The sequence below is a fragment of the Myodes glareolus genome, chromosome 4, assembly GCF_982192425.1.
Source record: "Myodes glareolus chromosome 4, mMyoGla1.1, whole genome shotgun sequence".
Lineage (NCBI taxonomy): Eukaryota > Metazoa > Chordata > Mammalia > Rodentia > Cricetidae > Myodes > Myodes glareolus.
In genome coordinates, this window is record NC_142029.1 from 20,852,550 (window position 1) to 20,879,022 (window position 26,473).

At 38.9% G+C, this 26,473-nt stretch overlaps 1 protein-coding gene across 2 annotated transcripts in view; it reads right to left on the reverse strand.

The window, feature by feature from the left end:
• Window positions 1–1,780: 1,780 nt before the first annotated feature.
• The window catches only part of Glce (glucuronic acid epimerase), a 70,736-nt gene continuing 46,043 nt past the window's right edge, over window positions 1,781–26,473 (reverse strand). For both annotated transcript variants that reach the window (XM_048423352.3, XM_085689201.2), the window contains 3 exons: window positions 13,457–14,055; window positions 12,458–12,703; window positions 1,781–5,643 (listed from right to left, as the gene is read on the reverse strand). In XM_048423352.3, coding sequence (XP_048279309.2) covers window positions 4,619–5,643; window positions 12,458–12,703; window positions 13,457–14,042 — 1,857 coding nt within the window. In that variant the 5' untranslated portion in view covers window positions 14,043–14,055 and the 3' untranslated portion in view covers window positions 1,781–4,618. The remainder of the gene's footprint in view (window positions 5,644–12,457; window positions 12,704–13,456; window positions 14,056–26,473) is intronic.

The window sequence follows — 26,473 nt, forward strand, 5'->3', positions numbered from 1 at the left end:
TTTTTAAAACATCATTTTAAAACAGTTTAAACATCATTGTAGTATTTGCCTTACCAATATACAAAAAAACAAAACAAAAAACCTTCTTCTGGACAGTACTATTGAAGGAATTAAAACTCATGGGATCAAAGACAAAGTTCCTGACAGTTGTGAGCCAGACAGCTCTGCCCCATTTATGTTTCCTAAGCACCTGAGTTGGGACTTAACTGGTTAACAAATGACTGTTCCTGTGTGCTGTGTGTGAAGAATGGTTATTATGGGTTGAATGTGACACTTTGCCCCCAAATTGGCATGTTGAAATCTTAAGCCTCAATATATCACAGAATATGACTGTATGTGGACATCATGCTTTTTAAAAAGGTGGTATATAAACTGGGCAGTGATGGTCCATGCCTTTAATCCCAGCACTTGGGAGACAGAGGCAGGCAGATCTCTGTAAATTCGAGGCCAGCCTGGTCTACAGAGTGAGTTCTAGGATATCAGGGCTACACAGAGAAAGCTTGTCTCGAAACAAACAAACAAAAAAAACCTAAAAGCAATAAATCAATAAACAAACCCCTAACAGTGATACACATAAAAAAGTCAATAGTCCTTATACCAGTGTGACTCGTGTCCTTGAGATTAGGACTCAGACAACATAGCTGGAGGGACAACCACGGAGAGGGCAAGGAAAAACAACCTCGAAGGAGACCAATCCTACCTACAACTTGATTTTAAATTTCCCATTTCTGGAATTGAGACATCTGAATCTCTGCTGTTTAAGCTATCCTAGCCTATGGTATTTTGTTCCAGCCACCCTAAAGGATGAATAAATGTACCATCTGCAGACCACTGTCCTCAAACTATTATTCATTAGGGTTCAACTAATGCGAGCCACAGAAACCAAATCCAGTCGATAGCAGCACACAAGGAATGTCCTAAGGATACTGGGGCACTCTATGGAACCTAAGAGAAGGTTCACTGCCCTCTGAAATGCATTGAATCCAGGGCTTGGGGTTGTCACAATTCTGGCTTTTTCTCTGTTGCTTTTCTCTCTCTTTATGACAGTTTTAAAATTCTAACTAAATTTTGAATCCTTGCTGGAAGAGACTGACCTAGCTGTTGTGAGGGCCATTCAGCACACAGGCAGGAAAGAGCTCATTAGGTATTAAGTCCTCTGTGGTATGAAGGATCTGCCCCACAAGGGCAATTAAAAGAGTATCAGATTTATGGTCAAACCTTAATTTTATCACAAATTACAAAATCAAAGCAAGAGTAGTTCATGATCCACTCTGGTCCAACACTGCTTGTGGCCACACAGCTGTTTCTCAACTGAAGGCAGAGGACAAGGGACAGCTCCAAGAACAAGAACAGCCTTGTGCTCTGACCTGTATGGCCACTGGAATCTAAGAGCTGGCTGAGGATCAACCACAATTCCAGCATGTAAAATTTTTCAGTAAAGTGCAGCTTCAGCTGGATTCACATTTGGAACCTAAAATCTTACCAAGGTGAGAATATGAGGTGATGTGATCATTCTAAAGATATAAGTACAGAAAGATGACAGGCAGCATGGAACCAGCCCGACTAGCCAGAGCCCTGGCTTGAGCTTCAGTCCCTGACTGAGCACAGTGCAGCACTGTATCTTCTCAGCTGTCCCGTGTACTGTGGGTCTACAGACTAAGGCTCCTATGCTGTGCTCTGGTTCCCTGTCTGCAGGCTCAACAGGAAATGTTGGTCAAATGCTTGCTGGGCTCACATAATCACAAACTAAGCAGGAAAAGAAGAGACATATCCAAGTACATTTCTTTTCAAGATAAAAACTTTATTTTACAATTTTATAAAGCAGCTTTACATTAAGCACAAACAACCCATTTAACTTTGTATAGAAACAAAATACCTTTCCATTTGAAAAAATCAAGTTTCGCTGTATATAAAACTAACATGTGCACATTGTGCTTGGACTGCAAAGTCTGTACAGCTTTACAGAGGACCACCCTTCAGAAGGGCATCCGGTAAACACGTTATTGCATATTTGACACATGGCATATACCCCACATGTACAATGGAGGAGAAGCGAGGAAACAATGACAAGAACAAAAACAGCAGCTTTTGGTGGGAGTCTGTACACCAAAAAAGAAAGAGTCCCGCCAGATCTGGAGAGTGTGCTTGTGTCATTGCTGCACTTGCTCATGGATGCTGCGTGGCTCTTGAAGGAAGCCGTTATATACAGTAACTCCTAAAGGGTCAAACTGCCCTTTGTCTAGGAACTTTTGACTGGTTTTACTACTAAGATGGTAACAGATTCACAACATGGAAGCTAACTCAGATAAGTGACTCAAACCAATATTTTTAAAGAAAAATTTAAAGAAACACAACAAAAACTTAAAATACCCTCCCCATTCTCTCTATCCTCAGGATAGTAAACATTTACATGATTTAAAAACCTAGGAAACTTTGTAATTTTCCAGAGGCAAAAATGCATGGGTCCCAGGCAGCGCTCCTCTACACATGCCCAGCTCTCCCGAAGCAGCATCACCCCATCTGTCAAACATGCTGCGGATCCCACTTTGCAGGCAGACTTCCTGCACACCTAGAGTCTCATTATGTAAACTCCCGGGTGACGAAAGCATTCTCAAGTCTGAGAAGACAAGCACTGACAGTGCTGTCACAGGCTCAGTGTGACCTCTTGGGGAATTCTGGGATCACAACACAAGTCAAGTAGCTGTTGCAATGTGGAAGGCAGTGGAAAAGCAATAGCAGTGAACTGCCATTTCTATATCAGAAACAAAACAAAGCAAACTTTCCCTCTTCAGTGGAAAAGGACAAGCACATTGGTAAGGCACTGGTGTTTGTCACAGAAGCAGTACCACGATGATTCCCCTGACCCCCTCTCATCTGAAGACCAGTACGCAAACATAAAGCAAAGTTGGGACCACTCTAATAACAAATCTGTTAAGAGTGAACAGTGTTCCCAGGTAGGGAAGCTTTTTTGAACATCAGTACTGAAAATATAAAGGGAGTCCTCATTTTTATTGCTGAGACAAATGTGCATGTTCAGATGTTGCTGAAACACCGTGTGTGAGAGAATCACAAAGGTAAAAGCTGGGGAACCTGATGACCACACTGGGTTCATTGTAGGCAAAATTAAGGTGTGGTCATATAAACTGGGAGTTTACACTTATTTTCCAACAGTTTAATAGTCTTTATCTTCAGTACATATCTGTCTCTTTTGATGTCAATATACTTTATATATGTATCATTTATGTATGCGTGTATGTGCATCATATATATTTCAACAGTTTCAACAGTTAGCTGAATTCAACAGAATTACAATGTGTGAGCAAATCACTCACCTGGCTCTTAAACATGCATCTGACTGATAGCATGGATAAGCTCCACTGGTTGTCCCTAGAAAGTGTGAAACTCATGTTACCTAACTATCTCCATATTATCACACCATAAACAAAAACCAGAGCAAAACCAATCCTTGTTGCTTTTACCTAATGCCTGAAGCCCTATAGCAGACACTGTCCACAGCATGAGGACTCTGAAACCCTTAAGAGATCTTGTAGCACACAGACAGCAGACACGGTAGTATCTCTTCTGTTTCAAAGTTGGAATCACTCAAAATGAAGTTTCAGAGAAAAAGTGAGGATAAGAAGAGATGGTGACAATCCAGGCAGGAACATCTTCACTGTGACTCCTGAACATAACATTTAACCCAGCAATTTCCCTTTAAGGGGGGAGAAAAATCCTAAAAGGGACTGATGATAGGCTTCAAATCATTAGGTCTGTCACAAATTTAGGCTTATAATTAACATTCTGGGTAATGTCCTCAAAATGGACAAAACTCCCGAAGTGTAGTATGAAATGAAATGCAACATTGCAGATAGTGACAAAGACACACTGCGCTGGGGGCAGAGATGGGGAAGATGATTATCAAACGTCTACTGATTGTAGATCAAGTTTCATAAAACATAACATGTCTGTAATTTCTTGTGCAGTCAACAAGTTTCATTTTAGTTGTGCTTATGCTATGTGACCATGAGACCTGAACAAGGCTGTGTTTAAATATACATAGTTCAATAAAACCATAATTCAAAATATTTTCCATATATAACTGAACAAATGCAACAAACACTCACTTTCTCCAAAGAAATGAACCTACAGGAAAGAAACATTGAAAAAACACAGTCCACAATTCAGGCTATACATACATGTTTACTGCAGTACAGCACACCATTTTCTAAGAGCCTGCTTTCAGCATAAATATAAATAATCACATTTTAAAAGCACTCCATACTAAGTTTTAGGTAAGTGCTGGGCAGCAGGTTAGCAGCGGCAACTTACCGTTACTTTTCACAGACAGAACGACTCTGCACGGAGGCCTAAGTGACGAGCAGGGCAGAGATCACATCTTTGTTCAGCGCAAGGACTAAACACTTGCAGTGCCTACATTTCTAAGCACCTGACCCATGGAATGCAATTGTTTCAGAAGACTAACTTTGAGGGTCTCTTCTCACGTTGCTATGACCCACAAACCCCAGACACACACCATTTTAAACGTATGGCGTGCTGCTGACACAGAGCTCAGCCCTTGAGCTCAGAAGAGGCTGGAATGCGCTTTTGGTTTCGAGCTCTAGTTGTGCTTTGCCCTGCTGCCTTTAAGGTAGCTTTTCCACCTCTTGACAAACTCTTTGAAGATTGGAGACTCATCGATGGTACTGAGCAGCTGCAGCTGGTTGATGTGGGTGGTGTGATAGTCCCAGCGGGCCAGGTTGGGAGCAATGCCCAGCATGAAGTGGCGAAGGTCATAGATGGTTCCAGAGCCAGTATCATACAAGGGCAGCATGGCTTTAAGAGATTCCATGCCACGTTCATACAAGGACCTCGCTTCTTTCCCAAGTTTCTCCCCTGCTGTTTCTTTTAGGTCATACAACCCAATTAAAGAATACATAAAGCCATTTAAAACAAAAGAGCTAGGTGTAGTTGGATATTCTTCATACCAGTCATGTTTATTCATAAACACGGCTTTAACTCCATGCTGCTCTGACAGAAACTTGTATGGGGCTGTTGCCCTTAAAGCTGAATTGAGGAATATATGGTCTTTTGTTAGAAGATAGGCCCTGACTAATGTAGAGATGGCTTGCCCTTGTGCCATAGCAGAGTACCACCCTGGTTCTAAAGACTTAAACCCTTCCCCTAACTTCCGGGTCACCATAATTGGCCAGCCACCTTTCTCATCCTGGTTCCTCACTAGCCAGTCACTAGCAGCAAAGAATGCAGCCATGTGGGCTGTGGTTGAGATGGTAATGTTGTCCAGGAATCCCTTCCCTTTTGCAATCAATCTAACCACCCTTTTGGGCATGATTTTGGTTGGCTTGACAGCTTTTGTGTTGGAAAGACCCACTCCTTTCCTGAGGTCAGTGACCAGGTCTCTGGTAACTGTACTCCATGACGTTCTGGGCCCAATGCCATAGTATATATCCCTGTCTTTAAAAGCAATTAGCTGGGTGTTGGAAACATAATGCACAGTGAAGAGCTGATTCTTTTCTGTGGTCTCCAGAACCACAGATACACTCCCATTTGTTAAGAGCTTGAGGTCAAATGAAATAATGAAGTCTTTTGTGTTTCCCAGCTGTAAAGACACACCTTCACTGGTTTCTGTGGGGAACAGACCAAAGACAGGTTAGAATAAAATAATTTTAAACAAGAAATTTAATTTCAATTTATTCATGATAGCTACTAACCACAAAAAATTAACTCCAGTATTTTGTTACCAAACTTTGCTAACTAGCAAACCTGGTGACTTCATGATGGCTTTTCCTTACATTGACTCTGTCAGGTTTACAGAAAGGATTCAGAGCAAATAACTAAGAATTGCTGATACACTGTCTTTTCTAGACCTGATGCCAACTGGTCAAGAATAACTCATTATTATAATATATTTATTCCAGAAAAGGGAGGAAATATAGCTGAGAGCTGGTTCAATGCATATTAATACAAGAGCGTTAAAGTTCTAGGTAGAAAGGTACGTATGAAACTCATTTCTAATGCAGTTGGTGTTTTACACTCTAGACCTAACATGATGCCTTCCTGCTTAGCCATGGGTGTGCACTGTTACACTCCCACTTTAAAGGTGTGCAACTGAGATATACAGTCAAGTAACCTCCCAAAGGACAGAACCCACATTTTCCAGTCTGGCTCTTAATCTGATGTTGAAAAAAGTGTTTATTTTTATATTCTCTAGGATTATAAACAAAATTATTGGAAATCAAACAATGGGATCGTGTATAACGTAAAAGGAAGGGAAGGGGAAAATACACTTTGGAGTTAAAAACCCTTCTCAGTTCCTGCTCATCCAGCAGCTCCGAAAAGACCTTTCCAAGTCCCAGTTTCTTCAAGTGTTGGCAGAGGCAGTATCACTTCGGGGGTTAATTTTGACAGTTTAAAGAAGACAGTGGCTTAGATTAGTGATAAATGTTGACGACTACTGTTGCTAATTACCACATGTTAACAAAATGGTTTAAGCTGTTTTATTTGGCAAATTATGAAATATGATATTTCTCTTATCAACAGTGATGGCTGGCTCTCACAAGATGACCCCCTGAATGATGTCAATTTAACAATTATCAAAAGACACTGTGCATATTAAAACCAACAACAAAGACCACACACACACACACACACACACACCACATAAATATACAATACATGCAGCACAAGCTTTAAACCATCAAAGGGAAATATGAATACCTTCTTTTGTGTAGCTTTGGCTGTCCTATAACTCACTTTGTAGACCAGTCTGGCCTCAAACTCAGAGATTTGCCTGCCTCTGCTTCCTGAGTGCTGGGATTAAAGGAGTGTGGCACCACCACCTGGTAGAATATCTTTAATCTTTACATGGCTTATATTTCCCAAACATACCCATATACTGACTTTCATTTGGTCCTCACTCTTCTGAGGTAGGCAAAACATGGATTATTCTGCTTTACAGGCGAAAACCTGCAGGTTTTGTGAGGTTAAATAGCTACTATAGCAGGGACTATACTATACTATATCCAGGTTTCAAGGCCCAAGTACAAAGACTGTGAGGAAGACAAATGGCACTGGAAATACATGCTCAAAAGAATGTTCAGTGGAGGTTCCTTCTCTCAGACCTAGGCACAGAAGCAGACCTCTGCTTCCAGCAGTCCTTGAGAGGATAGACAGTCACAGGAGCAAAGATCAGATCAGCCTGGATGGTGTTGGCTTGTGAAGTCAAACTTCTCAATGCTGGAGTCCACCAGTACCACACACACACACACACACACACACACACACACACACACACACACACACACACACATGTCCCAAGGCTCTTAATGACTTATTTGATAGAGCAGACAATTATAGAAATTGTATCAAGAATGAGAACACTATAGCCGACTTATGAATCAAATAATACTGGGTGACGGTTTAAAAACTGACCACAAAAGTAAAATCTTAGTTCAGCAAAATCCATTTTATCTGTCAAAATGTCAGCATGCATTCTCTCTCTAACCAGCACTTTCCTCCTTCCCAGTAAAAGGAAATCTGGAGCTGAGTTCAGCTACCTGATACACTGTGGGATTCAGAATTGAAATATGAATCATACAAGATTAAATTACACTCGGCACAACATACTATCCTGAGTCCTATTTTTTTATCATTATTAAGTATTACATATGTCTGGCAGACTGGTTAACAATGCCCCATCTTAGTCCAGATGAAGGGAAGCTGAAATCCATTTTCTCCCAGAATTCTGTCCTAATTTTTCTCTTTATTTATAAAAATTGAATTAAGTGACATGGTTTAATCAATTCTCTTATTATGTCTTAATATACCAGATGAGTCCAAAGGATTCAGTAATGAATGAACCCTTTAAAATGTCCGATTATTAAATTTTCTAAACCCTTGACACTAATAAAGGTGGATCTCTTGAGACATACAGGAGTGACAACGAAGTCACAGCTCTCAATCAATCAACAATTGGTGTTTTCCTAGCAATTATATGAGACCAGTCTGCAATTTCCTTCTTCCAGCATACATGGGAAATTATATAATCTGCAAGACTACTGCAGGGTCAGAGTGGTGGCATAAGGGATGGTGTGGCAAACAGAAAACACACTGGATGAAGTTTCGAGCTCTCTAAGAACACTGTGCTGTCTGGAGACTCCTATTTCAATCTACTAATAGAAGTTTTGACTTCCCAACCACTTGGACTCCCACAAGACCATGAACCCTACTTTCTGAGCAGTTATTTCTAGGAGCCACTGACACTTTCTGTTTGGTATAAATGGTACATATGTACACTGACAAAGGAGGACAAACATGCTGCCAATTATTTTCTTGATATGACACTGAAAGCAGAAGTACCAAAAACTATCACCACCACCATCAAAACCAAACAGAAGAGTGAGACTACATCAAGCTATAAAGTATAGCAATTAACAAAATGAAAAGGCAAAAACTTGCCAGGAGGTGGTAGCCCTTAATCCCAGCATTTAGGAGGCAGAGACAGGCAGATCTCTGTGAGTTCAAGGCCAGCCTGGTCTACAGAGAGAATTCCAGGACAGACTCCAAAGCTATACATAGAAACTCTACCTCGAAAAACCAAAAAAGAAAAGACAATGAAACGAAACAAACAAAAGAAAAAAAAAAGGCAAGAATGAAAAGGCAAAAACTACAAAACAGGAGAAAACACCTGCATACTGTAGATCTGAAAAGGTGTTAATATCTAATGATACACAAGGAATTCAAAAGAAAACAAAATCAATTAATTAAAGAATGCATAAAGGGTCTGAACAGATATTTTCCCAAAGTCACAAATAGCCACAGGGTGTACGCAAAGTTGTTCATCCTTTATCTCAAGGGAAGTACAAACAAAACCATAGCAAAATACCACCCATCTTACATAAGGAAAGCACAGACACTAACAAAGTTCGGCCATGGTGATGGGGAGAAAGGATCCTTGTGCACTTGGAGTGGGAAAGTAAATTGGTGCTGATATTACAACACTTTGAATTTACCTCCCCTTCACCCCAAATTAAAATCAAGACTCCGAGATGAACCAGCAGTTCCACTTCTGGGTCCATACTTAGCCAAAAGAAGCAAAATTAGTATGACAAAGAGATGTGTGGGTGAGAGATATCCTATGTTCATTGAAAGATTAGTGGAAATAGTCAAGACATGGAAATAACCTGTGTGTGGTGATGGGTGAATGGATAGTGTGGTCTGCTTGTAATTTTCAGTTGTAAAAGAGAAAGAAATCCTGCCATCTGAGAGCTAATCCTTATGAAAGGCAGATACTGAATGTGGAATTTCTACTATACTCTAGTTACATTAAATATTACTAGTAGTTAGTAAGAAAGCTGAACTTATAAAATAGAATGATGTACTTAGAAACTGGAAAATGCAGAAAATAGAGAGTTGGAGGTCAAAGAATACAAGTTTTCAGATACCTGATGCTCAGCATAGTAAACTAGAGATAATACTGTATCACATGCTTAAGATAAGCTGTCATTTTCTACTCTCTTACCAACATACACACTAATTCTATGGGGTAATGAATATGTAAATTATCTTTTGTTTTCATGTTTTTAAAAGATTTTTATTACTTCTAATTATGTATTTCTGTGTGAGTTTGTGTATATGGGTGCAGGTGTCATGGAGGCTAGGAACATCAGATCCCCTGGAAGAGGAGTTACATATATGTGGTTGTGAGCCACCTGACATGGGTGCTGGATTCCAGCCCTGTGTAAACTACTTATCTTGATCCTGGTAACCAACTTACAACATGTACCAGCATCAGAGCATCATACTGTACACCTTAAACATATACAAATTCATTTATCAGTTACATTCAGTAAAGCTGGAAAAACAGAACAGTCTTTAAGTCAGTATCCTCACATAAAGCATAAGCTACCTTTATTCATTCTTCATCAACACATTTACTACATCAAATGAGAAACAGCACTACTCAAACCAGGATGAATGCTGAGAGATAAGGGTTAGGCAGGAAAAAAGGGGGGGAGGGGAAGTACTCAGCAGAATTTGGGAGAAAAGAGCTAAACAAGAGAGCAAGGAGGAGGAAAGATCATGAAAGTGGAAGGAAAAGAATGCTGTGAGAAAGTTAGTTACAAGCATTCAATTCTGTATCATTCAATTTGAAAATTTAGAAGAGAGCCAGGTATGGTGGGATGTGCCTGCAATTTCAGTCCTGGGAAAGAGGCAGAAAGATCAAGAGTTCAAGGTAATCCCATCCTCAACTACATAGAGAGTTTGAGGCCAGTTAGGGCTATTCTGAAACTCCATTTAAATCTATCTATCTATCTATCTATCTATCTATCTATCTATCTACCTACTTACCTACCTATTAGCTATCTCTCTCTCTCTCTCTCCACACACACACACACACACACACACACACACACACATTTCTACAGCTATATAAATTTTTTTTTAAAAAGAAAATATTATTTAATAAATAAAAAAATATATTGTAGAAATAAAATGGTTCCCACCATGTGTGTATGTTAATTTTTTCAGGCTGCTCTGGAACATATAATCTTCCTGCTTCTGCTTCCTAAGTGATGGGATCACAAGTGGACTACTACTTGTTGCTTATAAAATAGTTCTCTACTCAGTGATTTTGTTCCCTCTTGGGGAAAAAACAACTCCTTTGAGGAAAAGACCAAGAAAGAAAAATAATCTCTGGTTCTCCAGAGCCCCAGTTTACTTACACCTATGTTTTAAGAACAAACTTCAACTTCTTCTCAACAATGATGCTGTGAACTGTTTCCCATAAAGTGGTATTTTCACTCTTCATGCCTCACAGCTATGTTTCAATGAAGCCATCTTACTCCCCTGATTCTCACTTCATGGAGCTGCAGTCATTCTTCCTCCCCTACAATCCAGCTCCCAGAACACCCAGAATAACACGTGAATGCCACTCCTAGCTAGCAGACTTACCAATAGGGAGTAACTATGAGTGGGTGTATGCTCCTAACAACATGGCTTTCAACAGTTCTCTGTGTGCTTGAAACCACCCAAAAAAGTGTTTTTTTTTCTCCAGTCACTGAATGAATGACAGGTTAAGATTCCTCATTGCAGGATGTGTGAATCTACCTTTGCATTCCTTAAGGCATCTAAAAGAATCGCTGAAATGTGTTGCTGTCAACAGGACAGTGTTATTAGACCATTCTAAGAAAACCCTCCAGAGACTCTAGGCAATCAGATAAAGGCTACAACTTTTACCAGCATCTAGACAGCACTATCAAAGTAAAACCAAATTCCTTGGGTCCACCCAAAACCAAATGTTCTTTTGCTTCATATAGTATAGTAATTTCCTGCTACAGTAACCTTCTAGGTATAAAATAACTATTCTTAAGCAATTCCTTGTAACTTCTCACCTAGCCATGGGAAATATAACAAGTAAAGAACATCTATGTACTGGGGTATTACAAAACATCATGGGAGAAGATGTTCTAGTCTCAATAAAACTAAAGGTCGTTCCTTCTTTGCAAGGCATTATCGAGGTCCTGTAGAATGAGTGGATTTGTGTTTTGGCTTTCCAAGTCTGTAATCAATAAAGAACAAGGAAGAAATAAAAAGGAGGTCTTATCCTCATTTTTCTTTTTACCTATTCCAGTTTGGAGGGAGGGGGAATGAGTTCTGTACCTGACAACATTTTATTAAGCCTGAGGTGCTAAGATTATTTCATTGTCTTTTTAAGTAATAGGTTCATTAATTCTCATGGATATTGATTAGTACAGGAAAATACATTACATCCTAATTAATGAGACTGTCTCAGTAAGGGGAAAATGTTGCATAAGGTTAATTTGATCTTATAAATGGTTTTATTAATGAAAATGGTTTTATATGAAGTTTCAGATAATTTAGTATATTAACAAAATTTAGTATGAGAGCAGGCCTATTTGGTAATGCTATAATTTCTTGAAAAAATGCTATTGCTTAAAAATATGCAAAAGAAAGAATGGTTACTGCAGTTAAAATAAAATTTAACCTAGGGCAGAATCATTTAAAAATTCAACTCTGTTATGCTGACAATCTAAACCAAAGAAGACTGGGGATGTACTCAATGGCAGAATGCTTGCTTAGTATGTACAAAGCCCTGGGTTAGATTCCAGTATCAAAGACTAACCAAACCAAAGAACTTTATTCTGGGGTATACAGACCCTGGAGGAATACAGGTCTATGTACATTTTAGCATCACTCCACAGCTTGGTTCTTCACAAAGTAAATTAACTCCTTTTCATAACTCTGGTTTTTGTTTTTTGGCTGTTTCCTTTTGGAGGAATTCACTCAATGACATTATTTATGTATGTAACATAAAGAAAGGGCTTGCTATTATGTTTTAAAAACCATTAAAATTTTAAGGTGCACCAGTTTGTTGTGAGTCAATTTAAATGTAAGACACATATAGAAGGAAACTCACCTGGAGCAATAAACTGTTTAACATTGGTAGATCTAGACTTGTCAGCCACACTTGCCATGAAGCAACCCTTGGGCACAGTCCATTCAGTAGGTCTGACGTTTCTGTCCCTGTCTTCTGCTGTCTCATATACCTCTATGTGAGGGGGTTTCTCAGTTAGATTCTTGCTGTAATGACTTAGTCCATACTGTGCAATCTGAATTGGGTAGAAATAGCCTTGAGGTCCCCATTGTGTAGATAATGGCACACCTATAAAAAACAAACAACCAATCACTAAACCCAGACACTGAAGAGCTATACTGAGGACTATTCACTGCTGCATGTCTGCGGTATGTTTCAGGTTATCCACAACTTGAAGCTTTTTTTTTTTTTCAGTCTTCATGCTGTGTTCTATTGATCATTCTTACACTGACTGTACAATATTGTGCATCTTTGTAATCACTAATTTTTAAAAAAGATCATATATAATTGATCTTTTATTAAGTGATGAAATATTTAGCTTTAGAGGACTACACCTTGGAGAAAGAGTATGGGTGCTAGAAAGCTTACCAGTAGCCCAGGTCTCGTTGTCTGTCTAGTCCCTGTATTAGTACAGTTTTTATTGAGATATATATGTTTCTGTGATAGCAGGAACTGAACGCTAGGCCTTGCACATGTTAGGCAAATGCTGTATCACTTAGCCAGATCCCTGTCCCAGTAACTAAACTGTTTTGAAGCACAATTTCTGGAGATTGGTGCTTTAACCTCACTGATGAGACTCTGAGGCAGGTTAATGGAATAATCCTATTTATTCAGTCTGGGCTTATTGGTGCCCTTAAATCATACCAACCAAAAAGCTTCAACAGGTTTACACTTTGCCTGTTTCTTCTTGCTGAGATGGAGCAACAGTGAAAGGTCTCTTCCCATTAAGCTATATGGTGGCTGCATAATTAACATCTTCAGTTTCTTAGTCCTTAATACAATCAAGCTGGAAAAACCCAAGTATAGCAAACAGATACTAACCTTCAACTCCACTTATACACTTGACTCTGTCTCGGACTTCCACATTGTAGCCTTCGAAGGACATAAACACACCATCAGGGTGGTAAGGGGCTCTCTGTGCATAGACTTTGGAATAGCTATGAGAGAATTCAAATCGATCATAGCCATCATACTGGACCACCTTTCCGTAAACATCAAAGTATTTCTCTACCCAAGTAAATGGAAGAAAAACTTCATTCCCCTCTCGTCTCCCTTTAATTGTGTGTTCATCATTTATGAGGCAGTCAATCTCCTCATATTTGAGTCCTAACACCTTGCTTCCCCCATTGTTATTGAAGCCCCCAACGATAGGGGGTGCTTTCTGTTGCTCCTGAGGAAATGCCTCCTCTGGCTGCAGCTTGGCCATGTGGTTGGCATAGTGGTTACTTTCAGATGCTGCTGTTCTTTTTTCTAATCCATCCACTCTGAATCCACTGCTCAAGTGCCGAGGAAACTGGATTGCTTTGTCGCTGGAACATTTGTTCCACAAAAGTACTGTGACCAAGGTGAATAGCGCACAGATGATAATCAAAGTCTTGTAGTTGACCCGAGCTGCCAAACAACGCATATTCAGACCATACCTATAGAGGCAAGAAAAAAATCATGCAGCTTCATTACTGATGTTTCATAGATAAGTTTGCTACATTTAAAACTTATTTATTCAAGGTACACATGAGGACATTTTAACAAATGTCCTGTAATCTGATCACATTTAAAACTACGATCCAAACTTTGCAGAGGTAAACTATTCAGCACAATCCTCTAAAGCATAGATGTTCAAATTTTCATTTCGTGCTCCTTTGTTACTTCAGGATTTTTTGTTTATTTGATACAGATTTCTCTGTGTAGCTTTGGAGCATTTCCTAGAATTTACTCTGTAGACCAACCTGGCCTCAAACTCATAGAGATACGCCTGTATCTGCCTCCCAAGTGCTGGGATTAAAGGCATGTACAACCACAACTAGGCTCAGGAATTTTTTACTGAGCTCCTTATTTGTAAAGTAGTTAAGATTAAACAACTTGAGTGTTTACATTCTAGCACTTCAGTAGCTGTCTGAGAAAACAACAAAACAGAACATCTTTGCAACTCTTGGGTCGGTCTCCTGTTACTCCTCACTCAGTCTGCTCTGAGCCTCCCTTAACCCACTCACCCTTCTACCACTCAGAATAAAAACTTCGATTCCTACATTGCTCACTCAGGATCTAACCTGACCAACTTCACTACTGCACAATGACAGAGCCATGGCCATTTTTCACATGCAGCACTGGCCAAACTGGCTCCTTTTTTTCCTACCCATACCTAACACTCCACCCCACAAGTCTGTTTTCAACACAGCAGTCAAAATACTTTTAAATTTAAGCCAGATACGCTGGCTGTTGGTAGTGCAAGTTTTTAATCCCAACACTAGAGAGGCAGAGACAGGTGGATCTCCATGAGTTCAAGGCCAGCCTGGTCTACAGAGTGAATACCAGGACAGCTAGGGATACAAAGAACCCTATCTCAAAAAGAAAAAAAAAAAATAAGTCAGGTAATGTCACTTCAATACTGAAGGGAGAAGACACTGATGTTGTTGGCTCTGCTGGCCATGTGGCATATCAGCCAGCTATGATGATATGTAGGAATCATTGGGGAACATGAGAAATTATGTGTTAGCTCTATGTGTGATGTATGGAACACTTGAGATTACTCAGAGAAAGGATATAAAGCATAATTTATGTTTTTCACAGTTTTTAAATGAGCAATATGATTCCACAATTATTTGTTTGTAATCTCTTCTCAATTTCCTCACACTATACCTACTTAGGCAGGATTGGAGGAGCAAATGCCCAAATGAAAATATTTTGTGAAAAATTAAATGATGAATTTCAGTTAAGGAAGTTAATGGTGAACATATAACCCACTCATTTCTTTCAATTATAAGATAAACTTTAAGCCACCAAATGCCTAAGATCAATTCATCAACACCCCCTTTTTTGATTTAAGGTTTATTTTTAGTTATGAGTAATTGTGTATGTCTTTATGTGGTTATGTACTCATGAGTGTGGGCACCCACAGAAGCCAGAATTGTCTGGTTCCCTGCAGCTGGAGTTACAGCTGGCTGTGAGCCACCCAATCTGGGTGCTGGGAATTGTCCTCTGGAAGAGCTCATAATCACGGAGCCATCTCTCCAGACCTTCTACTCCCACTCTTAACAGTTTGGCAAGATGCAGCTTGTGCTCAGACTAGCTTCAAAGTCTCAGGGCAGTACTGCACTGTCTTAATATAGTCACGGGTAAAGTTTAAAAGCAGTCCAATACCTGCCACTATGGAAATGACTTCATTAAGGAACTTTTGTTTCTCTCACAAATTCTACAGTTTTGAAAGGACGACATGCTGGTTGATTATTTCTGTATCAGACGTGCCCTTTCAATCTGGCAGTGTATCCTCCTGTGGCTTAATGGAAGTGCTGTCTTTGTGGCTCTCTACATGCTACAGAGTTATGTTTTAAAAATAAAATTCTCTGTGATTACTTCTGTTTTTTTCCATTGGCATTTTCCCCGGTTATCTGTCTCTTTTTCCTGTCATTAAGTTTTCATCACAAGTCTGGTGACCTCATTAGATTCTCTCCATTATTGGAAAGATAGTCTGCTTTTTGGGTAGACTAACTCCAAGCCAGAGGGGACTGAAGAGAAAGAGCTATGTGTGGGCCAGGCAGGTGTTAACAGCAGTGCTCCTCTAGGTAAGAGCAGGAAGGCAGCAGGCAATCTAACTATCAGAACAAAGATGGTTTTGGAAGCTTAGCCATTTCCAATTTCTGTATTGAAAATCTGTCTGTTGTTTCACCTAGGAGTAGTGCCAGTAATCTGCAGTCAAAGTGCAGGGACAAGTAAAGTGAAGTCTGGAGAGGTGAGCAGAAAGTGCAGTTAGGCCTTCTGGTACACAAACAAAGGTATGTTCAACTGTCATCCCTTGACAGTTCTCCTAATCACTCAAGTCTTTTCACTTCCTGTTTCTAGACATTTTATTTCAGTGGAACATCGATAAGGAAAAGAAGTAAATATCTATGTGTATTTGAAAATATACACAGAATTTAAAAGCTGGGAATGTAATATAAGTTTAATATCTAAAATGCTTGAAACTAGAGGGTTTGGATCTTTTCTGGTCTTTGGACTTCTGCATGTATGTAGTAGCTTGGAAATGGGACTCAAATCTAACCACAAAATTCATTAGCATTTTGTATATACACCAAACTTGAATTTTATATACTTTAAAGATGTATTTATCCTATGTATGTTTGTGCACCACATGTGTGCAGGTACTCTCAGAGACCACAAGAGGGTGCCGGACCCCTGTAACTACAGTTGGTGGTTATGAGCTGCTCAATGTGGATGTTTGAAGCCAAATCAGGTCCTCTGCAAGACCAGTAATGCTTATAACTGCTTAGCCATCTTTCTAGAACCAAATTTTATGTAGTATTTTTGATGATTTGTGCAAGAGGTAGTTTCATGGTGGGGAATTTTCTACTTGTGGCATTAAAATCAATGTTCAAAACATTTGGATCTGGGACATAGTTAAATTTTTTTTTTGTATTTGAAATATTCAACTTAATAATGTTTCATCATTTGTAATGTTTCATCATTTATACCATTACTATGAGAAAATCGTATTAAATTATTTAAAACAAAACAGCATGGAGTACGGTACAAGCAACCTGTAAAAGATCATATATTTATAAATTGAAGATTTCCTTAAGTTGTAATAAAGGTAAACTGAACAAAAATACCAATGTGTTATCATTTATACAATGTATTAACCATGTCTAGCGTTTTGACTATTAAAAGAGAAATACTGGGTGTGCAAGGTGGCTCTGCTTGACAAACCTGAGTTTAATCCCCAGTACTCATGTGTTGGGCCTCATGAGGCCTGGGTGCGAGGCCCAGTGTAACTTCCTGAGCCTAACTCCAGTTTGGTGACCTGTCTCTGGCCATAACTTCCGCATATGAGTGACTTAGCATTGTTGGACCTAAACCCACCTCTGCCCAGCCACTGCTAACTGGTAGGATATCATTGGCCCTTATTCCTTACTCCACCTAACCCCTATATAAGTTCCTATCTGATGCAATAAAACGAGATCCTGCTTCAACAGACTCCCAACTCATTGTGTTTCTTCCCGTGGCCGTGTGTGTGTGTGTGTGTGTGTGTGTGTGTGTATCTGGGTACACTCACCATCCCACTCAGCCCTAGGGAGAGACCAGTGGGACCTGCCCTGCCTCAGCCCTATCTGCTGGAGAACCTGGCACTCATGTAATGATGGGATGCAAGAACTGACTCCACAGTTGATCTCCATTATTACACTCCAACCCCAACATCATGGCACACACAATAATAACAAAATTTAAACATAGAAATATAAAACTCTTTGTTACATCTGAGTAGTGTCTTTCCTCCTCTACCCAAATATGAGTAACTGTTTATAGAATAACACTACCTTTATGACAAGGAACATGATGAAAAAAAAACCACTACATTTTAGCACATTTTTAATAACCTTAATGCCAAGATTTATATCTGATAACATTTCTTACTAAAAAGAAATTGTGACTTCTTAGAGAAATGGATGATTTTATGTGTGGAATCATGACAGACAACAAATAAACTTTCAAAATCAGTGTAATCAAAATCATAACCCATGTCCAAAATCCCAGCACTCTGGAGGCAAAAAAAAAAAAAATTGAGTTTGAGGCTAGCTTGGGTTACACAGCAAGATCATGATGAGAAAAGTCAAGAAGGTATTAGCCCAACATTGGAAAAAATACTGTTAAATCTGACCAACAGATATACTGTATACTAAGTTATATACTTATATGTTTAAACAGTTCCACAATTTAAAAAAATACAGTGTTGTGCAGCTAAAGGACAAAGCAATCAGTTGGAAAGCTCCTCTTTCCTATTTGTTAAAAATTGTGAGAATTTTTGCCAGGGGTGGTAGTATATTCCCAGGCAGAGGCAGATGCACCTCTATGAGTTCAAGCCAGCCTAGTCTACAGAGCTAGTTCTAGCACAGAATAGTCAAGGATATACTGAGAAACTTCATCCCAAAAAACAAAAATCAAACAAAAAAAGTGTGAGAATTTACATCTGGTTGATTAAAACACTTGGAGTCAGTAATAACTCACAAGTACCAACACTACTCAAAAAGGAGAAAGGCAGACCAAAAAACCTAAACCAAACCAAACCAAACCAAACAGCTACCTTCTAAAATGGTGAAAACCAGTAAATAACTTTGAGAACTATACTTCAGAATGAACTAAACCCCCAGTCAACAAAGTATTCCATTTCTTAGAAAACCACTTAGTAATGTAGAAGAGAAACATCAGGAAATCAGCATTATGCAATCTTTCATGAAATGATAATAGTTGGTAGTGTACGATGGTATGTCTGCTATGACTTGTTTCCTTATTAACTTATCAAAGAAAGAGAGAGAGAAAGAAAAAGCTAAGTGGTGGTGGCTCACATCTTTAATCCCAGCATTTGGGAGGCAGAGGCAGGCAGAATTCTGAGAGTGAGAGGCCAGCTTGAACTACAAAATGAGCTCCAGAATAGCTAAAGCTACACAGAGAAAGCCTGTCTCGAAAAACCAAAACCAAAACAAACAAACAAACAAACAAAAAACCAATCTAATCAAGCAATTAGATTTCTTATCATTCCTAGGTAATGAGTAGAAGGTTGAAGATAACCAAGCTCCAAAGCCAGTCTGGGCAAGACTCACATGTGTCTGCCCTATTACTGATGGTGAGACTAAAGTTTTGTGATGTTGTCACTAAAAACACAATTATTTGATGGTTTACATAACTAGTATAAGGAAGGGATCTGATCATCAGCTGTCAGAGTTCTGTGTTCTTATTGCATCATGGAATGTCTATGAGCAGACACAAATGCTGCCTTTCAGAAACTGAAGGATTCCCTCATAGTCAACTAAATTTGCATGTTAACAGGTCTTTCTTTCTTTCTTCCTTTTTTTTTTTTTAAAATGGCCTGGAACTCATTATATAGACCAGACTGGCCTTAAACTCACAGAGACTATCTGTCTCTGCCTCCAGGAGTACTGGGATTAAGGATTAAAGGCATGTGCCACCACACCCAGCTCTTTTCAGACAAGGTTGAATTATGTTCCCAAACCAACTCTTCATGTACAAAAAATACAATGCAACTCTGTATATTTTCCATCTTTATGTGGCTTTGTAACAGAGACCTAAGGTGAGTCTCTGCTTTGATATGTTTGTTTGTTTCTCTTCTTGTCTGGATGCATAAATCTTATGATGATGATTTTAATATAGGAAAAAACATAATTTCACCACAATAGGCCTATTGGTCTCATTATTAAATGTCCCAGGTGTTTGAGAATAAGACTGTTTGAATAATAATCAGGTAATCCTTCATCTTTTTTCTTATAGTGTTTAATAATAAATAGATCTCTATTCAACTTGCTCTAGTCTCTTCTAGAATAGAAATTCTATGTTTTAGATCTCTTTATTCTTTACTTTCTTCAAATCTTTTACATCTCTCTTTTCGTTTGTATTTTGGGAAAGCTTCTCAAATTTGTACTCTATATCATGAATTCAATTTTCTAATGTATTCTCTATTCTGGTGCAGTTTAATTTGGCTACTGCATAATTCAATTTCTACTCTATTGCTTATTTTAATGCTTTTTTTTAGTTTCCATCCTGTTGTCCTTATTTTATCTATACCCTTTGAATTTATGTCTTTCTATTAGCTAGTATTCTTCTTTTCATTCCAGCCTTACTGCCTTGTGAATTCATTTTCAACATTCATGATCTCCACAATTTTTCAAACCTGCAAGCATAAGAAATGCTTTCAAAAATTTCTGTGAAATAAACTCTTATATAGAGTATATTCTGTTGATATGGAGAAAACTGAACTGAAAGCTTCCTTCCTGCCAGCTAGCTTTCATAATCTCAGAAGGTGCTATGTAGTAGGCTGCCAGGGGAGAAAAGACACTTAGAACGTACCTAGTTGTGAATCCCATGACCTACAAGACTAATCTGCCAGGCCAGATGTACTGTTAGGGAAGTAACCAACTGCTCCCTATTAGATTTGAGACTTATCCCACAGGAAGGAATCCATCTCTGGTACTGCACACATAGTTAAAAACCCATGGTGGGAGAGATCACAGGCTCTCATAGGTAAGTTGAATATTGTTAACCAGCTAAACTGACACTGTGTCAATTCTAAACACTGCGACTGCTACTCTCGGCCTTAGTCAGAGAGGATTCTTTCCAGGGAATGTCGGTGAATGCAGATTCATGGCTGGATATGGCATGGTAAGTATAGGTGAGTGCTCATTCCTTCTTGAATACCTTTACGATTCAGAAAGCATGGTGGAAGAGGAGTGTAAAGAATGTAAGCTAGAGACAGGAAGAACTGTGACTGTTATCTTCTAGACAAGACATAACCATTGCAACCATGAACTCACAACAGCTGCAGATGCCTGCACTGGGTTTGCACAAGAATGGACCTAATAGTAATAAGGCATCAGATTATTCTCAACCCACAGGAGTCTCATATCAGAAATCCTGCACATCAGATATTTAAATTATGATTTATAACAGTAACAAAATTATGGTTATGAAGTAGCAACAAAACAGTTTTATGGTTGTCACCAAAACATGAGGAAATGTATTAAAGGGTTACAGTATTAGGAAGGCTCAAAAACCTTGGCACAGATGAAGGAGGAACTCCAGGGTCTCTACTCTATTTGCTACTGACAGATTCATGGAGAGGGGTAATTCTACCTTCAGTTAATTCTATCTTCACCAAGCACCAATAGATAGTTCCAATCTAATAATCACAGACTGCCTTGATTTAACTAAATGGGTCATAAAACAAAACAATGTAAATCTGGGAAAGGGGCTGATAGGGATGAGGAGATGATAAGGCAAGGATGGGGAGAGAGTAATCAAAATGTATTATATACATGCACAAAGCTGTCAACAATATAAAGGCTATGTCTTGCCTGATATTGTTTTTTGTTTTTAGAATGGTTACACAATCTTGTCTCCAGTATTTCCTATAAATCAGCAGCTAGAGAGATCTAGAGGCTTGATAAAAGTAGGATTTGTTTTTTGTTCAACAGGAATACTTTATGAGAGTGCTGTGAAATTTATCCAAGGTGTATACAATGTAGAACTATCTCTGGGACACTAAAATTAAATCCATGTGTTCAACACTAAAATTAAATCCATGTGTTCAGGTGCTGCCTGCCAGCCTAACACAGTCATTCTAAAATTCTCCATTAGCAATTTACCTAACACCTCATCAGTACTTTGTATTAGTTGGAACACTTCAGAATAAAACCTTGCCCTTAGCAACTACTTGCTTAGCCTGAAAGTATAGTTGTACAAGAAAGTTACTACTGAATTTTTATTTAACAATTATTGGTGTAGGAGGGTCTTCTTTCTATGTGTTGCTTTCATTGGTTGAATAAAGAAAACTGCCTTGGCCTTTTGATAGGGCAAAACTTAGATAGGTGGGGTAGACAGAACAGAATGCTGGGAGAAAGGAGGCAGAGACAGAGAGCCGCCCGCCATGAAGCTGCCAGGTCAGACATGCTGAATCTTTCCCGGTAAGCCACGAGCTCGTGGTGACATACAGATTATTAAAAATGGGCTGAATCAAGATATGAGAGTTAGCCAATAAGAGGCTAGAACTAATGGGCCAGGCAGTGTTTAAATGAATACAGTTTCTGTGTAATTATTTCAGGTGTAAGCTAGCCCGCGCTACCATTACTACAAACAATTGTCAAAATAATGAATTGGTCCCTTAATAACACCTAAAACTGAACTAAGAACCTTTAAAAATAATAACGCATAAGCTCAGAGTTTTACCATATTTGATGAATTTCAACTTACTGCAGTTACTGGTGTTTAATGCTTATGCTATTCTAACTTTAGCCAGTGCCAATCTCTTCAAATTGGCTCCTTTCTTTCATACAACCTCAACAGCTTTTGATAGTGTCTATGGCATTTTTCACGGCAAGACATTTTAGGTTCATCATGTACATTTTCTCCTCAGACCTGAAACAATCATTGTTTGCAAGTTCTGGTTGCTTTCTTTTTTTTTTTAAAGATTTATTTATTATGTATACAACATTCTGCCTCCATGTATGTCAGCACGCCAGAAGAGGGTGCCAGATCTCTTTACAAGTGGTTGTGAGCCACCATGTGGTTGCTGGGAATTGAACTCAGGACCTCTGGAAGAGCAGTCAGTGCTCTTAACCACTGAGCCATCTCTCCAGCTCCTTGCTTTCAGTATGAATATCTAGTGTTCAGTTGAAACATCTTGACATTTCAGTATTTCAGGCATAGAGTACTGCCCTGGGCTTCTAGTGCTGGTTTCATTTCAATGGTTCCTAGAGGTGGAGTTGGAGGGAATCATATACCTGTGCAAGCTACATTGCTGGCTCTGAGGACTGAGTTATGCTGTTAGGAACACCATATGTTACAACCATTGTTACTTTTTACTCACATAAAAGAAACCCAAAAGTTGGCAGTCTGAAGCTTTGAACGTAGCTACTTGCTCATCAAGGACATAGCACTTTTAATCATTTCCTATCAACCTATGACCCAAGAAAGCTACAGAAGTCTCAGCTTTATGTCTGTATTGCAGTCCAGGAAGCAGCAGAAAGGCCCAAGGGCAAAAGAGTCCATCTCTGTGTGAAATCAGTTCCCTTTAATGAGACTTCCCTTCAGTTTCACATAACACTTCTGACATCTCATTAGCTAAACCTCAGCAACATAGCCACCTCAAGCTGAAAGGAAGGCTGAGAAATACCTTTTATTCCAGACAGCAATGTGCTAATTTAAAAAAAGAAGAAGAAGAAGAAACTAGGGTTCAATGAATGAGAAGCAGAATATGGATATGGAGAACAAGCCAGTGGACTACCACAGCCTCTCACCAGAAAGTCCTTCCAACGCACAAATTAACCACATTCTCCTCATATAGCTCTTTTCTCACATCTCAGTTACATTGAATTCATATCAGTCACACAGTGAGATATAAATTCAATTAATAATTTTAATTTTACATATCATATGTTTAGATTGACACACTGCTTAGAAGCAAGCAGAGAGCCTTATTCCTTAAGGACTGTACAATTAAACTATAATTTCTAAACCTTTCTGAGATTGTTATAAGTTTGTTGGTACTCTCTAGACTGAAGGGCAAATTTTACTTGTATATTTTGCTGCTATGGATGCCTGCTACAGTAGTCACTGTCAGCCATAAGTAATAAGCTGAAATATCTCTTATCTAGAAACCCAGAATGCCTTCTCTAGGCACACTGTGAGTAGTTATGCACCCGTTCAGTTTACTTTACTAGATGGTCACAGCACAGCAACCTCATCTCCTTATCATCCCAAGCTGGTGCTGAGTACTACCAGCAAGCAGCACTCCACATACATTAACAACCCTGTTATCCTTGTCTATCATGGCATGTTTGGGTTAAAAATCCTCAACAAATCAGAAAAGTTGGTTATTCTTGAAGAGAGGGAAGGTTACAGGAAAAAATTAACTCCCTGTATACCATATGCTATATATACACAGTAAAATTTATACTGACGTCAAAGGGTTAAGTTCTTTCCACCAGTTCACAGTATCATATTATCTGGTTCCAAACCATTACATATTTCTGTCAGCCAGGTAAGAGCAGAATAACTTGCTCATGGCTTCTGCAGAGTCAATGAGCAGCACCGTGCACCAGCTTCTGAAAGGCAGATCTGCTCCTCAAGAGTCTCTAAGGTTTTCAGCTAACATTCTTCAGTGGCAGCATAAGGAACTAGGAGCAAAGGGCTACTCTATATCCAGAAAAGCATGATTGCAATGGAGCTAAAAACTTCTTTGAAGTATTGTATAGCACATAAAGAAAGGGCTTTCTGCTTGCTTCTAAGCAATGTGTTAAACTAAACATAAGCTACGAAAATAAATCAGCTCAGAAAGGAGTTGCAGCTATGTAAGATTTCTCCACTTATTAATTAGGAAACCAAGAAAAAGAGCCTAATGCTGTTTTCACTGTGTGTTTCCTGAATAGGGGGTTTCACAGCATGAGTGAGAGCTTTCCCAGTAAGTTCTACAAGAAGCTGATGTCAGTAAGTCTCAAGGAACATTTTTTTTTTCTCAAGTTTGGTGACATCTTGTGAGACGGGAATGACAAAAGGAAGGCTCATCAGGAAGCTGACTTACAGTAATTTTTAAACACCCCACACCCCCCGCAGACAGGGTTTCTCTGTGTAGCCCTGGCTGTTTGAGAACTCACTTTGTAGACAAAGCTGACCTCGAACATCAGAAGTCTGTTTGCCCCTGCCTCCTGAATACTGGGATGAAAAGTGTACACCACCTTCCAAGTTTTAAAATATTACAGACATAGAGTCCTTAGTTATGTGGAAAAGTCTGTATGTGGAAAGCAGAGCTTCAAATGATCTTTTAAATGTAATTACTCTAAAACTTTTTGATATAGGCATAATGGGAAGCATTTCTGAGCTACTTCAGAAAGCATCATACAGAAAAAGTAGACAGAATATAATGGAAATCATGCAAAACAACTTATTGTTATACTATTCCTATACTTACTACTTTTCTAATATTTATGATAAATAAGACATCAAGCAACACTGTCAGCTTTGGGTTACTACAACTAAGCACTTGAGACAAGCTACTTCCAAAGTAAACGTTTATTCAGTTCATTGTCACTGAGATTCTGGTCTACTATTAGGCAGTCTCTTTTGTTAGGGCCTTAGGTGAGCATGACACATCATCACAGGACCATGTGTCTGCTATTGTTCACAGCACAACATAGAGAGAAGAGAGACTGAGGTTCCACAGGCCCTTTGGAGGGTAAGCTCAAAGGATCTAGGAACCTCCTACAAGGTCTCATTTCTTAGAGGTCTCCCACCTCCCAACAAAGCTACATGGGAACCGTGGTACCAGCCTTCTGACCTGGCCTAATCTTTTGCAACGTAAAAAAAAAATGTTTTAAATATCACATTGTAAATTTCTATTAATAATAAATATTCAACAGAATAGTGAGCAGGCAACAATGGAGATTCTTACAAAAGGGAAAAGGGAGAGACCAGCAATTTCAAGTCCTTATCAATGATCACCAGTGGGTGGCTCCATTTTCCAGATAAGAACACAGAAATAGAGTCAAGTGTTGACTCACCCAAGGCCTTGCTATTGCTGCCATTCACTTTCTGTACTAGCTCTCTCATTGGCAACCCAAAAGTGTCTAGAACTTATGTACCTATGGAAATGTAGAAATGTTTCTAAACAAACAGGAAGGTGATTAGATTGGATTAACTGGGGATTTCTATTTTTTCTTTCAAATTGGTTGCTAATTTATTCAAAGTTATAATTTGTTCCCAACTTAATAAACAGTATAGGCAGAAGTCTAATAAATGATACAGGTGGAGACCAAAGCCAAATTATAGGCCAAACTCCAAACTGTAAACCTCTTTTGTTTTTTTGAGACAGTTTCTCTGAGTAGCTCTGGCTGTCAGGGAACTCACTCTGTAGACTGGCCTCGAACTCAGAGAGATCTGCCTGTCTCTGCCTCTTGAGTGCTGGGATTAAAGGTATGGCCTAGTCAATTTTAAATTTTTAATCCAATGTTTGCCATACTGTGTTTCTGTTGAATTTCATTTCTTATCATTTATCTCTGAACTATGAGAGCATGCTAAACTTTTTAAAAAATGTGTCTCAAATGTCATTTATTTATCCTCCAAATTTTAAAAACAGTCAGTATTTTTTTAGCCTTAATTTCCAACAGACAGCAGAGCCTTCAAGGAAGTAGCTTATGTTTTAGGTGATGTAAATTGAAGAAATCTATGAACTACTCACTAAAGAGAATGTTATTAGAAATTTTAACATAAAACAGGTTCTACATGGGCACTGATGGCCGTTTAAGACAGAAGTAATCCGAATGTCCATCAACTGCTGACAGGATA